The 18,253-nt window shown below is 40.9% G+C and overlaps 1 protein-coding gene across 2 annotated transcripts in view; it reads left to right on the top strand.

The window, feature by feature from the left end:
- Positions 1-18,253, top strand: part of ACMSD (aminocarboxymuconate semialdehyde decarboxylase) — a 63,164-nt gene that overhangs the window by 26,264 nt on the left and 18,647 nt on the right. Inside the window, exons 6-8 of one of the 2 annotated variants that reach the window (XM_007446029.1) lie at positions 3,546-3,639; positions 6,088-6,183; positions 7,296-7,468. In XM_007446029.1, coding sequence (XP_007446091.1) covers positions 3,546-3,639; positions 6,088-6,183; positions 7,296-7,468 — 363 coding nt within the window. Of the gene's footprint in view, positions 1-3,545; positions 3,644-6,087; positions 6,184-7,295; positions 7,469-18,253 lie in introns of both variants that reach the window. The other variant, XM_007446030.1, reaches the window with a different exon arrangement.

Below are 18,253 nucleotides of genomic sequence, written 5' to 3'. Positions count from 1 at the left end.
CGAACCCGCGTCCCCTGCATCGGCAGGCGGACCCTCAACCACTGCGCCACCAGGGAAGCCCCATGTGATTTTTTTATAATGTTTTTATTTTGTTAACTTTTGGCTGCATTGGGTCTTTGATGCTGTGCGCAGGCTTTTCGCTAGTTGCAGCGAGCAGGGGCTACCCCTCGTTGCGGTGCGCGGGCTTTTCATTGTGGTGGTTTCTCTTGTTGCGGAGCACGGGCTCTAGGCACACAGGCTTCAGTAGTTGTGGCACATGGGTTCAGTAGTTGTGGCTCGCGGGCTCTAGAGCGCAGGCTCAGTAGTTGTGGTGCGTGGGCTTAGCTGCTCTGCGGCATGTGGGATCTTCCCGGACCAGGGCTCAAACCTGTGTCCCCTGCATTGGCAGGCAGATTCTTAACCACTGTGCCACCAGGGAAGCCCCTATACATGCGATTTTGTATCCTAATTGAGAATTTCCAACCTAAGTGAAAATTCTCTCAATGCATGATTTTAAAATAACTGCATAATATTCCAATATATGGATATGTTTTATTTAACCAACCCACAATTAAGATACTTTTTAAGCCATATATTTTTTAAACGTAGTATAATAAAAATATGCAACAAAAATAATACCATCAAAATGTTAACATTTGATGAAACTAGATGGTAAATATATGGGTGTTCATTTTAGTTGTTTATAACTTTCTATATTTGAAATATTGCATAATGAGATAGATTTTCAAAAACACAGTGCCATCCATTTCTGAAATATCCAACAGAAGTGTCCACAGTCCCATGGTCCTCTCTACCTTCTGTTCTTTCTGTACATAAATCTGCTTTCCTTAATTCCAGGATTCAAGATGCATAATTCTTTACTCAATTGCATTTTAAAAAAAATTCTTACTTGCCTCCTAGAATTATAATAGTATCATTTTGTTATTTTCACTGTAAATGCAAAATCTTCAATAATGAATTAAGTAGATGTTGGTAGACTCATCAGGCAATATAATCACTGATCATTTATTCATTTAATATTTATTGAGCTCTGACTACATGCAGAATGCATTCCATGCTTGTATCTGTGGACACTGCCCACCAGTTGGGGGACTGCCTGTTAAATTGCCTCCTAATGACCTGAAAGATTTAGTTTATGTTCCTCTACATATCAAACTCCCAGAAGATTATTGGCTGCAGTGGCTGAACTGATCCAGTGAATGTTTTCTAGAAACTTTAATGAGCTCTGAAAGAGAATGTATTTACTTGTGCATCCAAATTGTTTCAGCACAGTATGAGCAAGCCTTCAGCTGTAGGTCATTTTAGTATTCACTGGAATCGGCTTTATGAATTACTAAGGGGCTCAGAACGCAACAGCAGCCCATTGGGGTCCAAATGGATAATTTCATTTATGTGACCAGTTCAATCAATCATTCTAACTAGGCTGTTTTGGGGGCTACCAGTCTCTGTGGGGATTCAAAAGAGTATCCTGGCCCCATCTGACTTGTGATGTCCTGGGGTTGATAGCACATTTGTTTGGTTAGCAAGACTTGCCAGCCTTAACACTATCTAACTTGCATCAGTAATGTGCTGAAACAGTGAGCAAAGTTGGCTTCGTCATCTCGAGGGCAGCCTGAGCTCCAGAGCACCCAACTGTCCCCCTTATCTCCTAGACCTCCCTTCTTAGTGAGCAAACCCAACAGCACATGCTCAGGTCACTTTTCAGGTACAAAAATGATTTTGTGGTGAGTATGAAGCAAACAGAGTGGTAGTGGCAGACTGCCTGTCATTTATCAACCAGAAGACCTGAGTAAGTTACTTAGCCTCTATCTGCCTTAGTTTCCTTCTCTTTAAAATGGGAGTAATAAAAGTACTCATCTCATAAAGGATTAAACTAGTTAACAACTGTAAAATTGCTATATATATTAAAAATATAAATTAAATATATAAAATTATATATAATATATAATATGTAAATCTATAATAATATATGTTATATAAAATGGGAGTAATGAAAGTGCTCATCTCATAAAGGATTAAACTAGTTAACAATTGTGAAACTATGTATAAAATAAATATAATATACAAAAATATATGAGTATATATAATATATATAAAATGCATAGTAGTATATAATATACATAGGATATATATTATATATAACATATACAGGATATATATTATATATAAAATATACATACCTACATATATATATAAACAGCTTTGGCACATGGTAAGTGCTCACTAAATTTAAACTATCATGATTTTGAGGGTATAAGTGGCTTCTTTTTATATTCTCTACAATGTCTCACATGCAGAAGGTGTTCAGAAATATTTGTTAATTTGAATTGAATAGAAATGAACCATCACACGTACACAGAATAAAGTTTTATCCTTATGAGGAGTGAAATCCCACGAAGATACCAAGATCACATGCCTTTGTCAAGCCCAAACCATCCCAAGAAGTTGATACTCTTTCCAGCCTGCATCCGTTATTAGAAACCAATCAGCTCCTCTCCCTTCAAAAGATTTCTATCTCTTCCACTCCCCAGAACCTGTTGAATTAGAAGGGCTTTCTTCAATCTGCCCGTTGCCTGCCACTTCCAGAATCCCCTATTGTCCCAGGATTATTTCTCCATTTTGAAAAGGCTTATGTACACAAGTCACATTGCATCAGTCTGGTTAGCCCAAATGTTTATATGTAGAGGTAGGATGAGTCACTCCAGCACCCCAATATATTTGGAAAAGAAATGGTCCAAGGAAAATCTGTTTTGAATCTTGACAAGCAACTAATATCAAAAGCCTGTTGTGAGGACTTTTTCTAATTAAACATTGTGTCGAAAAAAGGTCATTTCCTCCAGATGGTATTTTCTATTTCCCAGAAGGTCCTGGAGCCGGTTTGCTCATGACATTCTTTTCAGTACCTGCCTGGCTGAGGCACTGAAAGCTCTTTCCTTTCTAAAGTCATCTCATTCACAGCGGACCCTTCAGGCACTCAGCTGTGGTCCTGAGGCTTTGTGAGTGCCTGTAGACCCCAGAAATTCCCACCCAGTGTCAGGCTCGGAGTGGCCAGATGGCGTAGGTCAGGGCAGTTATGAGCCCCTGGCTCCCAACCCATCACTTCCTCACTTTCCACATCGTCGGGTTTCCAAGAAAGGGAGAGGAGGGAACACTCCACCCCTGACTCCAACACTACAATCTGAGCAGTCCTTCCGAAAGAGGGGACCAAACAGGAGCCAGCAGGGGAAATTTCCTCACATTTGAGGTGTGAGATCAGTCCTTGAGTGTTTTGCTCTCAGCCAAAGTGTTTCAAGGGTAGATGTTTCATCAACCTCAATGGTAAATCCACCAACACCCTTGTTAATTCTAAGTGTTCTTTTTAGTTGCCAAGCAGGAGCAGAGTTTATCAATATTCTTTTATATAGATCAGAAAAAACTTCAAAAATATTTTAGTTTATTTATTCAGATCAATATAGGCCCAGAGAAAAGCAATACCCTAAAATAGTGCCCTATAATTTGCTGGCTCATCCAAATAACCCCCTCACTCTCTCATTGCTTCTTTGAAGGAGGCTGAAAAGCTGAACTGTTCCCTATTTGTGCACCCCTGGGACATGCAGATGGATGGACGGATGGCCAAATATTGGTTCCCTTGGCTCATAGGTTTGTGTCAGCTTGGGATCTGGAAAAGAGAGTCAAGCACTTAGTTTTTTCCAATTATCTATGGGACCCTATTATGTCAAAGAGAGAAAGTATGAGTAACTAACAGGACTGTGAGTTATTGAGCTCTTACTCAGATAGTGCTATATGTATTACCTCATTTAATTTTTTTAATTAAAGTATAGTTGATTTACAATGTATCAGGTATACAGCAAAGTGATTCAGTTAGATTACCTCATTTAATTTTAATCTTATCCACACAAAACTTTATGAGGTTGACACTATAATAGCCATTTTTTTTTTTTTTTGGCTGGGCCACATGGCTTGCAGGTTATCTTAGCTCCCCAACCAGGGATCAAACCCGTGCCCCCTGCAGTGGAAACTCGGGGTCCTAACCACTGGACCAGGGAATTCCCCGTAATAGCCATTTTATAGATGGAGAAACTGAATCTCGAAGTGGTTAAGTTGTGCAGGTCACATAGTTAAAAAGTGAAAATGGAATTTACATAGATCTGTCTGATTCCAAAACCACCACCTCACTACACAGACTCCCAAAAAGGCTCTGAAAAAAAGTAGCCATGCCTGTCTCACAGATTTTTAGAAGCCAATGATAGCATCAGCCCTTACAAATGAGAACCCTGGAGTTACAAGTAGAAAGAAGGTCAGCTTCTACCGCCTAAGGATCTGAGACCCTAGATTGCAGATGACCAGGCTTTCAAGTCCCCTGTTACCTGCCCTTTGCCACCTGCACTGTTCATCCATGGTTCCACCTGAGGGTAAGGGAAGGGCAAAGAGGAGAGACCTTTACTGGGCCTACCAAGCTCTGGATAGGAGCTGGTCCAGATTCTCTTTCTGCTCTGACATTTCATGCCCTTGTTATTGCTTTTGGAGACGAATGTGTTTAGTAAGGCAGCTTCCTACCCATCCCCCACCAAATTCTTGAGCAACAATTAGTCGGAAGAGATAAACTAAGTAGCCCCTGTGCTCTCTGGCTTCTAAGAAAATCTCATCCTAATTCACACAACACTTTGACAAGTTCCACAAACTTATTTGCATTGCAACTTCCCACATGAAAAACAAAGGAGAGCATTTACATAGAGGATCATTTCATCCCTCATTATGCAACACATATATTGATCCTTTCTAGCACGCCGGGCACTGAAGATGTACCAGACATGGACAAAACCTCTGCCCCACTGAAGACTGAGTGGACAAGTACATAGATCATAAACAAACAGGCTAATTTCTGAATTTTATTCTGGATGCAAAGGCAGTCTTTAGGAGACTGGAGGATTCCCAGCAGGGCAGGGCCATGATCCAATTTACATTATAAATATTTCACTTTGGCTCCTATATGGACAATTGTGGGGTTTTTGTCCAGGTAGTTAATGGAAAGCAGAATCACAGGACCAAAGGGAAGGGATGCTGTCCATCCCCCCGCCTGCAGGAAACTCTGCCCACAAACCACTCCAAGACAGATGCGAATCCATCATGCTTCCAGAATTCTCAAGAGGCCAAGGATCCAGGGAGCCAGGGGCATCTCTGTCCACGGAACAGTGACAAGCCTAAGGCAGGATGAGCAACCAGTAAAGGCCCACTAGGCAGCCAGAGAATCAGGCTTCCCCAGAAGGCCCAGGGCTCAGTCACAGAGCCCCCAGAGATTTCTTAATCACAGTCTGAAAAGCAGTCATCTGGAAATATAGCCCAGATTGACTCCATGGAGGTGAAGGCATCAGGCATGGACCAGCTGCCTCTTCTAGAAGCACAAAGCACTTGAAATAATTCATTTTAATCCAGTTATTTTCAACCTCAGCTCCAAGAAGCAGTGAAGATTTGGCAGGAATATTAATATTAGTTAATATTTATTGAGCACTCACTAAGTGGCAAGAACTAACCATTATTAACCCCAGTTTACAGATGAGGAAATTAAAGCAGGGAGGCAAATCATATTTGTTGAGCCCCTCCAACGTGAAGCTCTGGCCAAGAACTTTCCCAAATTCCCAAATCATCATTTGCAAGGTTCCACAATAGCCTTCCAAGATGGGCAACACTGTCCCCATTTCACAGGTGAAGAAGCCCAGACTCGGGGGCATTAAATTACTTGTCAAAGGCCAAGAAGCAAAAAATTGGAGGAGAAAGGGTTCAGCCTAGACTCACTGTACTCTGCTTGCCCCACTGCACACAAAATGGAAGCTGGGAGAATCAGGACAAAAGACAGGTCCTCTGGCTCCTTGACTGTTCTAGCCATTAGATGGCTCTACTTGCAAGTGGCAAAGAGGAAGTGTCACATGGTTTCTGCTTGCCGAAGTCATGGCCTGCATACAACCAAGCCATGCTAGGGCACAGGGACCCTGCGCTCCTCAGCAAGGTCCCATTCCCCTGCCATTAACATCATTGAACCTCTTGCTCGTGATGACAAGCGCTATACGTCATGACTGTTTCGTCTTCCAGGAAGGCCCACAGAGACCACCACAGCCATTTGCTCCATGATCATGGGTGGAGTGTTCGAGAAGTTTCCTAAACTGAAAGTATGTTTTGCACATGGAGGTAAGACCCTATCTGTATTAGTCAGCTTGGGCTGCCGTAACAGAATATGACCACAGGCTGGGCAGCTTAAATATTCAGAAATGTATTTTCTCACAGTTATGGAGTTCCCAGATCAAGATGCCAGCACAGCTGGTTTTTGGTGCGGTCTCTCTTCCTGGATTACAGAAGGCCGCCTTCTTACTGTGTCCTCACATGGCCTTTTCTTTGTGTGTTCACAGGAAGAGAGAGAGAGTTCCTGTGTCTCTTCCTCTTCTTATGAGGACACCAGTCCTGTCAGAGGAGGGTCCCACCTTATGACCTCATTTAAGCTTCATTATCTCCTTAAAGGCCTCATCTACAAATACAGTCACATTGGGGGTCAGGGACACAATTCTGGAGGGACACAATTTAGTCTTGGTAGTTGTTCTAGTTATAAAGTATATGATGGTTCAAGGACCAAATTCCATTTCTGCAGACAAGTTTAGTTTGGTTGGCACAGTTTACTTGATTTTGTTTTGTTTTTCATTTAAATCTCTCATCAGACCACAAGCTCTCCAGTTTGCAATAGTCCCTACCATTCACTATTGTTTACAAACAGGCCTGTTTCATTCATTTCCATTTCCTGCTTGGTCCCTGTAGATAAGTGAGTTTGTGACTCTTGAATACACACACACAATATCAAACTATACACACTGTTCTCTAATCCGCTTTTCCTTCTCAACAGCACGTGGAGACATCTTTCCATGTCAGTGAGTACAGAGCTTCATCATTTTTGATGGCTGTATACATGACAATGCATTTTATGGATATGCCGTCATTATTTAGATATTCCCCAACTGAAAGGCTCCCTCTGTATTTTTCTATTATAACCAAGCTACATTTGAAAACCTTGACCACACATCTTTATACACTTGTCTTCTCTCTTTAGGATAAATTCCTTAAATCTGAATTTCTAGATGCATTAAACTTTATTCTTTTTTCTGGGTCATCTCTCACATTTGGAACCCAGTAGATCCTTTGTAAATACAGTTAACTAGCTGGGCTACAGTAACTTCTCTTTGCATACAACATGAGTGTTGAAAAGAATTCTTTTCAATTAACACTAGTCCCTCAGGAATGGGCTTTACTTGCAGGTGGTTCCTTCCCCTACACAGTAGGAAGAATTTCCCATGGATTCAGCATGCGTCCAGATCTGTGTGCCCAGGACAATCCAACCAACCCAAAGAAATACCTTGGCTCCTTTTACACGGACTCTTTGGTTCATGATCCTCTGGCCCTCAAGCTATTAACAGATGTCATAGGAAAGGTAAGCCAGGGCTACCACTTGGGTGACTTACGGGGAGCAGAGTGCAGGATCAGCAACCAGTTGCTCGGTCTCTCTTTGAAAGAGGGATGGGAGAAAAGGCATTAGAAGAAAAAAGAGGGACAGTGAGGTTCAGGATTAGGTCTGCTTGCACAGGGTATCCTATCCAGAACCTCCTTCAACATAGACCATGTATCAGCAGGGAGCCATTATGGATGTACGCCAAGGAAATCCCAGATAAGCCACATGGCTGGGTAGCTCCCCAGATAAATTCTTCTTCCTTACGGTCGCCTCTGTAGTGACCGTAAGGAAGTGACACATCATGATGAGGTAAGCAGGAAAGAGCCACCAGTTTTGAGGTCAAATTCACCTGGGTCAAAATCCTGGCTCTACTTCTTACCGATTAGGTAAAGTGTGACTCTAACTGTCCTCATCCACTAAATGAAGAAAACTGGAACATTAAAGAGGGGGGGATGGCACTGGCCAGGGAGGCAGGGGAAGATGATGAAGGGTCTTAGGTACCACCTGAAATGTTTTTCTGGAATAACATGGCCTTTGTTTTGAAAACCATTCTCTCATTTGGCCTAAAAGACCAGCACGGTAGCGCTTTAAACCTCACAAGAAAAGGCCTTTCCTCTTCTGTGGTCTGCTAGCAGCTCTCCTGTTGGTGGCATCTCCACTTTTAAGTATTCTTTGGAAATGCTAACTGAGCAAGTTTAGACAGTGTTTAGAGCAAAGGTCAGTCTGAATTAGTAGTCTGAAATATTTAGTCTTTCAATTCTGTTTGATTACTTACAGATAGCAATAGAAGGTTTCCAAATTTACCCAAAGAAAAAAACTCTTTGGGGTTTCTCAAAGAATATGGACATATGTGTTTAAAGATTGGCAATATGGTACTTGGATTGAGAGTAGATGCTAAGGCATTTAAAATCTTGTTTAGCAGAGAAAGCGGTCCATTATTTGAAAGCTGCAAGTTACCGTTCTATCTCCAGAATGAAGACTTCATCTCACTTTAAAGCTGACTGTTCCTCTGGCTTGAGAAACTCACTAGAATATAAATGTTGAACATTCTGGGTTGGGAATAAGTTATGTGGCTGAGCTATGTTTCTGAGCCTCCTGGCTTTTGTGTTGTCACTGCTGAAATGGGTGCTTAGCAGCTGGTTGTGACTGCTGATTATCACTGGATTGGACAGAGGGGCTATGGGCAGGTGTGTAAGTAGGAAACTACAAAAAGGAGAAGCCGAAAGAGTCTGTAAACTCTGGATTTTGAGCAATGGACGAGGGGGAGTAGGAAAGCGGCGTGGAAGTGGGGAAAGGGTCAGTCTAACTACCTCCCATCAAGCCTAGCACCCCTGGTGTTCCTGGCAATGGCGACATCAGGAAAAAACACCCTTGGCAAATATAACATCTATCTTACGAGCAATACCATGAGCAGTGAGGGAGACCATCAGCACCTTCAAACAGCATTCAGGGCAATACACATCGGCCAGGGGGTCACAGCAGAAGACGAAAAACACGGCAAATGCCTTGTGGCAACCAGTGGATAGACTAGTTAGTAAGTATATCCCTTTTGTGGACCCCCAGAAAAACCCAGAGGGCACTTTGCAAAGTTGCAATGTTGCAAATGTGCTAAGATCTTGCATTCGAACTGTGAAGACTTGAGCCCCTATACCTTGGGCATCAAAAGCAAAAGTGACTTCATTTTATGTGACCTCACAGGCTGGTGAATCTAGGACATAGAAGCAGTATACATTAATAATTTAGGATTCTCTTTAAAATATTAATGCTTCCTCCTTCTAGTTATATTCACATTAGCAAAATCTTTCAAACACAATCCCCAAACCAGAATGGCTAAGGAAAGTCCTAACATGACAGCTAGTCTAGAGAGCAACTGTCCCTATTTGAGCAAGGACAGAAGGCTGTGGAAGGAGGTGTCCAGGACAGATAAAATGGAACGGATGGATTATTTGATGTGTTTGAATTTGAAACAATGATTGCCAGGCATTCATCGGATCTGTTAATACATTAGTACCAAACAAGCTGTACATATATAGAAAATTAAGCAAAATAAAGAAAAGGAAATAATTAACTCCAAGAAAACAAACATCCATATAAAGACAGATAATTACTGTATATTACGTGACTCGGCAGTGAAAAATATTTATATTTATGGTGTAAATATTAAGCGCTGGCTTAACTGAAAATTGTAATTCTACTGGGAAATTGGAGAAGTTGGGATAAGAAAGAAATTCTCCATGATCATAATGCGAAGTCAGTAAATACTCTCTAAAGCTAATAAATCGAGAAACAATAGTATAATCTTATTATCTGAAACTATGAGGGTGATTATCAGAAGATTCATGTTAAAAGGTAAAAGTGGCTGTCTTGGGATACAAAAATGGATAGGACTGTTTTTGATAAGAAAGATATTAGTAATATTGGATTGTTTAACTATGTATAGGTATTATTTTGCTAAATCAAAATTTTAAATAATATCTTCAGAATAAATAGATGTATGTCATACATACACCAAAACCATATATTGTGCACCTACTATTTCTAAAATTCCCTCTAAACAGAAGACGTGAATTACATAATCTCTTAGTTTCCTCCCATCTCTAAAATTCTTTGCTTTTAATCTACGTCTACTCTTTTTTTTTTTTTTTTGCGGTACGCGGGCCTCTCACTGTTGTGGCCTCTCCTGTTGCGGAGCACAGGCTCCGGACACGCAGGCTCAGAGGCCATGGCCCATGGGCCTAGCAGCTCCGCAGCATGTGGGATCTTCCCGGACTGGGGCACGAACCCGTGTACCCTGCATCGGCAGGCGGACTCTCAACCACTGCGCCACCAGGGAAGCCCTGTCTACTCATTTTTAAAGACAGAGTGCAAAGAATGCTAGTTATGTGTTATCAGTCTATCACTGTGAAAAATATGAAAAAACTTATTGCCTCCCTATATTAACATGACCATAGACAATTCACTTTATATATTTAGGTGGGTAGATTTTGAGAGGTCCATTTTCCTCCCATTATGATTATATCACAATTTTGGCTAGATCCATTGTTAATCTATTGCTGTGTAACTAACTGTCCCAACTCAGTGGATCAGAACAACAATAAACACTTACTATCTCATATGGTCTCTGTGTCAGGAATTTAGGAACAGCTTAGCCATTTCAGGATTTCTCACAAGGTTGCAGCAAATTGTCAGTCAGAGCTGCAGTCACCTGAAGGCTTGACCAGGGCTGAAGGATTTATTTCCAAGGTGACTTTTATATATTACTGGCACACTGGTGCTGGGTTTTGGCAGGAAACCTCAGTTCCTCCTCATCCGGGTCCCTCTACTCTCCAACAAGCTGCTTGAGTGTCTTCACAACATGGCAGCTGGATTGCCTAAAGAATAAGTGATCTGAAAGAGAGACGGAGGTGGCAGAGGAAAAGAGAGCAAGAGAAGAGATGGAGTGTGAGCCAGGCAGAAGCTATCCTTTTATGACCTACCCTCAAAAGCCACGTCGCATCACTTCTGCCACATTTTATTCATCAGAAGCAAGTCACTAAATCTGGCCCACATTCAAGGGCAATGGAATTCGGCTCCACCTTTTTTTTCTGGCTGTGTTGGGTCTTCGTTGCTGCGCGTGGGTGTTCTCTAGCTGCAGATAGCAGGGCTACTCTTCGTTGCGGTGTGCAGGCTTCTCATTGCGGTGGCTTCTCTTGTTGCGGAGCACGGGCTCTAGGCACAGGGGCTTCAGTAGTTGTGGCACGTGGGCTCAGTAGTTGTGGCTCGCGGGCTCTAGAGCGCAGGCTCAGTAGTTGTGGTGCACGGGCTCAGCAGTGTGACTCATGGGCTCTAGAGTGCAGGCTCAGTAGTTGTGGCACATGGGCTCAGTAGTTGAGGCACGTGGGCTCTAGAGCGCAGGCTCAGTAGTTGTGGCATGTGGGTTCAGTAGTTGTGGTGTGTGGGCTCTAGAGCACAGGCTCAGTAGTGGTGGCACGTGGGTTCAGTAGTTATGGCTCGCGGGCTCTAGAGTGCAGGCTCAGTAGTTGTGGCGCGTGGGCTCAGTAGTTGTGGCACGTGGGCTCAGTAGTTGTGGCGTGTGGGCTCTAGAGCGCAGGCTCAGTAGTTGTGGTGCACGGGCTTAGTTGCTCCGTGGCATGTGGGATCTTCCCGCACCGGGGCTGGAACCCGTGTCCCCCGCATTGGCAGGTGGATGCTTATCCACTGCGCCCCCAGGGCAGCCCAGCTCCACCTGTTGAAGACATGTTTGTAAACCATCACACCCCACACTCCAGCCACCTAAATGCAAACTACCTTCAGTCCTCCCACAACCACCCCAAAGTCTCATTCATTTACAGCAACAGCTTAAAGTCCAGGATCTCATGACTTAAAGTAACTCAGGGATGATGCTCCTCATGCACAGTTTCTCTCAACCTTAAGATCTGTGAACTACAGAGACAAGTTCTTTACCCAGCACACACGCATGCAACACTATAAAATGGTGAGACATGCAAAGGATAGTTGCTATAGACCCTCCATTCCAAAAGGGGAAAATCAGGAGGTTTAGAGGAGTTACTAGTCACTAGCAAATCTGAAATCCATTGGGCACATGTTAGCAGTTCCTTGATTAGAACTCAGAATACAGGAATGATTCTCCACAGCTCTTGGTTCTACCCTCTGAGTCATCCCTCCTTTTTCATGAAAGGGAGCCCATATTTGTGGCTGAGTAGTTTCTACAGACTGCTTCATGCCCCTACAACTTTTGAGGCCCGAAAGCTTCTTTTCATTTTGTTCTATCCATTCCTTTCAATCCTGCTGGTGTTTCTGCTAATACAATTCTCTTAAAAACTTTGCAGATCATAACAGCACTGGTGACTATTAATGTGGCACTAGTGTACAGAATATTGCCAATAATTAAACAGTAAAAAAGTTTAAGAAAAAACAAACAAAAAGTCTTTGCAGGTCTTTCGTGAATCTTATTAGGTTTCAAACCATTAGGCAAAAGCCCTACCCACAAATCTCTGAGAAAAGCCCTTTTCTGCAAAGGCTGCTGAGGAACAACACTCTTAAGCTACCTAGAAGCCCTTATTGTTTGACAGTGGTTCTTTGAGGCACTGCCTTAAATCTCTTGAGGTCATAACACAGATATTATAGTCATATCTTGGCTTCATTTTTAGACTATATTTTTCTGATGTGCCCTGGAGTTAATCTTTGCCAGAAAGCCATCTCTAATTTTAGCATCATTTGCCATTGGAGGGGCTGGGAATTTTCAAACCCAACAGTTCCTGGCTCCTTTATATTTAATAGTCCTTCCTTTAAGGCACTCCCTTTGCATTTTACTATAAGCAGCAAGAAGCAGCCATGCAGCACTTCTAACACTCTGTCTGGAAATTTCCTCAGCTCTATCACCCAGTTTAGTAAATATATTTTCTACTTTGCATATTACTGTAGGTGATCGTGTTGCTAATTTTTTTTTTTTTTTTTTTTTACTATAAGCAGCAAGAAGCAGCCATGCAGCACTTCTAACACTCTGTCTGGAAATTTCCTCAGCTCTATCACCCAGTTTAGTAAATATATTTTCTACTTTGCATATTACTGTAGGTGATCGGTTGCTAATTTTTTTTTTTTTTTTTTTTGCCACAGCATAGCAAGGATCTCCTTTCCTCTAGTTTCCAATAACATTTTCCTCATTCTCCTTAAAGTCCTTACTGGTAACCTTCTCACAGGTTATCAAGCTTCTAATAACAGTCTTCACAAGGATCTTCAGTCTTCCACTATCTCAAGGTCCTTCCAACTTCCTCCCACTAATCAGTTCCAAAGCCACTCCCACATTTTTAAGTTTTCATTATGGCAACACCCTACTTCCAGGTACCAAAATCTCTATTAGTTATCTATTGCTACATAATACATTAACCTAAAACTTAGGTTAGCTTTAAAACAACAATGAACATTTATTATCTCATTCATTTCCTCTGGGTCAGGAATCCAGGAACCCCATGGCTGGGCAATTCGGGTTCAGGGTTTCTTACGAGGTTCAGTGAGATGACTGCAGCCCAACAATATGTATGTATGTATGTATCTATCTACCTTTCATTCTTTCACCCTTTACTTTTTTTTTGCACACTACTTTACACTAACTTAACCCCAATCTCTCCACCAATTTTATAACTCTCCTCTCAGTACACTTAAACACATTAGGTACAGTAGTCTATTAATTCCTTCTTCTTGAAAAAATATATTCAGGAGTCTCTGACTTGCTCTAATATGGACTGGGTTGCTATTTAGACCTGCTGCACAGCTGTCATCTTGAATCTCCCCTTTGTACTCATCACATTCTCTCTCTCTCTCTCTCTCTCTCTCTCTCTCTCTCATTGGGTTCCCTGCTTCCTCAGCCCTAAATTTTCCAATTTCTTGCTTTATTCCTTCATCTTGGCAGGGAACATCTTCCAATAACTTTCTAAGAAAGACAGTATGGGAGATGAAATTTTTGAAACCTTGGTTATTTCAGTATGTCTTTATTCTTCCCTTACAGTGAGTTAATTGTTTGGCTAGGTATATAATTCTAGCTTGGCAACTGTTCTCCTGAGTAATTTTAAAGACATTTTTCCATTGTATTATGGCTTCCAGAGTTGCTGTTGAGTAATGTAACTCCAGTCCAATCCTTGAAACTTCATATAAAACCTACTTCTTTCCCCTTCACTCCCAATCTCAAAGACTCTAAGATTTTCTTTTTGTCCTAAAATTTCTCAGTAACGTTACTCAGTATGGGACTGTTTTCATCCATTATGCTAGACATTTGGTGAGCTCTTTTATTCTGTAAAATTTTCTTAATTCATTTCTTTAATGACTTCCTTCCCTCTGTTTTCTCTTTCTGGAGTTCCTGAAGTTGAACCTTATTTTTCTTCTGTCTTACACCTCCCCTTTTTGAGCTTTTGTTTTACTTTCTGGGATATTTCCTCAACTTTATTAATAAATCCTTTTATTTAATTGGCTTTTTAATTTGTTTAATTTGAAAGAGCTGTTGTTACTGTTCTTGTTCTGTAAACTTTTTTAAAACATCCTGTTCTTGTTGATTGAGTTCAATATCTTTTATCTCTCTAAAAATATTAGTAATTTTGGGAAATGTACTTCTCCCCACAAGCCTTCCTCCAATTGGCTTTTTGTCTTTTTTTCTTTTAAGTCTCAGTCTTTTATATTAAATGCTTTCTTCAAATGTCTATAATCCTTGGCTGTCTGCTCATATGTAAGAGCGGTCACTAAAAGGATGATTGGAAGTCTCTGCATGTGGATGGGGCCTGTCAAGTGTGGTCTGCTCTATAGAGTAATCCAACTGAGCCATGTTCTTTTGAAACTCCAGAAATCTGGTCTTTCCTTTTTGATTTATCACTTTCCCAGAGAAGCTCTTTCAATCTCTTACCTGAATGGTAAAGGCCTGGTTGCCAGCATCCTGGGAACTGAGTAGGGAATAAAGGCTGGGATTTTTTTTTTAATTAATTTTTTTTTTTTTTTTTTACTTTTTGGCCACACGGTGTGGCATGTGGGATCTTAGTTCCCCTACCGGGGGTTGAACCCACGCCCTCTGCAATGGAAGCATGGAGTCCCAACCATTGGACCACCAGGGAAGTCCCTGGGATGCTCGATTTTTAATAAATAAACTTTCATTAACCTTTTGCTTTCAGAACATTCCACACTCTCAACTGTGCCTGATATCTCCCAGTTCAGAGACTCTCTGACCCTTTCACCCCCTTTTGAGACTAAATGACCAGTCTTTTGCCAGGATGAGGGGAAAACAGACACTGGACTTAGGGAGATGATCTAGGGTCTAACTGCTTCTGAAACAGGCTTACAATGAATCCTCCTGTTGTTAGTTCTTTGTCTCTACTTCCAGAGGCACCTGGTGCTATCAATTACATATATTTGGGGGCTTGGTGATATAAGCCAGGTTACTTTTTGGCTTATCTCATACTAGCTAAGAATTTCTTTCTTGGTCTTCTAAAGTTAGTTACTATTATCCAACCGCTTTCCAGTTTCTGAGGTTTTCTTCTTAGTTCTTCTATCCTGTTCTCTTTGTCCTTGTGGCTATATGCTCTTCAAAATGCACTTTACCGTCTTTTTAATGGGGTTTCAAATTGTGATCCTCAGACCAATACCAGTCCACAAAGAGTTTGTTACCAGCCCATGATGAGAGAAGGAACTTGTGCCAGAATGCAAACTGAGTCACTAAAGACACCATTTAGTTTAACTGACTTTTGTTTTTAATAGCAAGACTTTTTCAGTAAAGGAAGCAGTGCATTGATTTACATTCTGGGGTAAGCTCCTTAGGTCATCATGGACAACTGAAAGACCAGTTTGCGTGCATGTATTAATACTGGTCTTGAGCTTTTCTCCTTTTCGCTAACAAAATTTATCTTACCTATATTGCATCCACCTATGGCCCAGCTTCCAGCTCCCTGAAGTCATTTTCATGGTTATAGGCAATTAGAGGTCAGCAGAAACTACAGCAATAGAAGGGGTCTGGCTAGATTTTCAGAAGTTAAAGAATATTCTAGTCCTCTCTCTGGCTTGGGTTGAAGGTGGAAGGAAGACAGATGATATGCACATCTTCAGAGTCTTAAGATATTTTATTCCTACTTTTTTTTTTTGGCCACGCTTCACGGCTTGCGGGATCCCAGCTCCCCGACCAGGGATGGAACCCATGCCCTGGGCAGTGAAAGTGTGGCATCCTAACCACTGGACCACCCTTTTCCTACTTCTAAAAGTTAATCTATTAATTCAACTAGAACATCTAAAATCACATAACTTAGTTTATAAATATTACTTTTCCACATTTACATTTCATGAAACAGTTTTGTTCAAATATGCATCTTTGACATAGTGCCTTGTCATTATTAGAAACACCATTTGAGGCATTAAAATTGTTTTTAATAGCATATAAGCATTGCAGTAAATAAACTCTTTTAATGAGAGTGTCTGTTTCCTAAGTTTCTAAATATCCAAGCTTCATCTACAACCAAGTATCATTAGAATTTTCTTCTAGAAATGGAGGAACTACAGGACTATCCCTATGTTATTCACACATAGCATTCTATTCCAAATTGAATTCACTACTGCTGTTAGTCTTTTGTTTGTAGTTTGTACTTTTCAGTGGTTTCTGTTAGTTTGTTGATTTGTTTCTGCATGCCTGAGAAATGTGGTAAAAAATGATAATACAATTAAGAGTAGAAATAAAAATAGACATGAAGATAAAGTGGAAAAAAGAAGTCCTAGAAATCCCATTCTTGTGAAGCAAACAGTAAATGATACTTAAGAGTTTAATGCTATACAACATAGTCATAGCTGTGAGAGATACGAGTAAATTATTTGATCTCTCTAAACTTGTTTCCTTATCAATAAAATACAGATAATAATAGTACCTAACTCTTGGGGTTGTAGACAGCGTTAAATAAGGAAACCACATAAAGTATATAACACAATTCCAGTCCCACAGTAAGTGCTCAATAAAAGCATTTGACAAAGGTACATACAGACTTTCAAGAATGAAACTACAGTGAGAACAACTGTGAGAGCATCTATCAATTTGCAAGATTTTTCATTCATCTTGAAATGTTAGAACCTCAGAATTATACAACCACTGCAAAATTGAGATAAAGGGAAAAAAATTCTACTAAATTAAAGTTCACAACAAACAAAATGTGTCTCCTTCTGAAGCAATGATGTAAAATAAGGTTTGGATCTTCTACGGCAATTTAATCAAAAGTGAAGAGGGAACAAGATAGAAAGAGGGAAGAGTCTAGAGAGCCAAGCATATGCCGAGAGCAGGACACATGCTCAGAAAAGACATGACAGGAACCTAAGCTTTAATCTCTCTCTGATCTTTAGGCTCAGTATTAGCAGGGTGTGAATGCTAGGGTGGAGTTGTAAATGGCCTGGCCAAGCGTTACAGGAAGGCCCAACACAGAGCCAATCTGCGAAGACCGAGAGAGGTTTTTTCCCTCGTCTTTCTTTGGTTCTCTTTTTGCTCTAGGCATTTAAGGACATCTTTTCAAAACATGAGCTGACCACAAGCTTAAGGAACAGACTGCAGAGAGCATATACAACAAAGAATAAGTCTTTAAAAATAGTTTGGAAAAGTCACTAAATAAGCAAATACAAAGCACACAAAGGAACAAGAACAAACCCAGAGAAGGAAGAATCTGATTACCAAAGTTACCACATTATATTATTCAAAATGTCCAGTTTTCAACAAAAAAATTGAGGTATGCAAAGAAAAAAGAAAGTACAGCTCATTCCCATGAAAAAAAGAAATTGGGCTTCCCTGGTGGTGCGGTGGTTGAGAGTCTGCCTGCCGATGCAGGGGATGTGTGTTCGTGCCCCGGTTCGGGAAGATCCCACATATTGTGGAGCCTGCGCATCCGGAGCCTGTGCTCTGCGACGGGAGAGGCCACAACAGTGAGAGGCCAGCGTACCGCAAAAAAAAAAAAAAAAAAAAAAAAAAAAAAAAACCAAAGAAATTAACAGAAACTGTCACTGGAAAAACATTGGACTTACTAGACAATGACTTTAAATCAACAGCCTTAAATATGATGAAAGAAAATCATAGACTAAGAACTAAAGGGAACCAAAAGAGACTATCAATAAACAGATAGAAATTATAACATGAAACCAAATAAAAATTCTAGACCTGAAAAGTACAATAACTTTAATGAAAAATTCACTAGAGGGTCATATACCTGATAAGGGACTTGTATCCAAATATATAAAATACTCTATATGAATAGCTAACAAGCACTTGTA

This window comes from Lipotes vexillifer, unplaced genomic scaffold (assembly GCF_000442215.2).
Source record: "Lipotes vexillifer unplaced genomic scaffold, Lipotes_vexillifer_v1.1 scaffold1771, whole genome shotgun sequence".
Classification (NCBI taxonomy): domain Eukaryota; kingdom Metazoa; phylum Chordata; class Mammalia; order Artiodactyla; family Lipotidae; genus Lipotes; species Lipotes vexillifer.
This window is presented reverse-complemented; position numbering and strand designations above follow the sequence as displayed.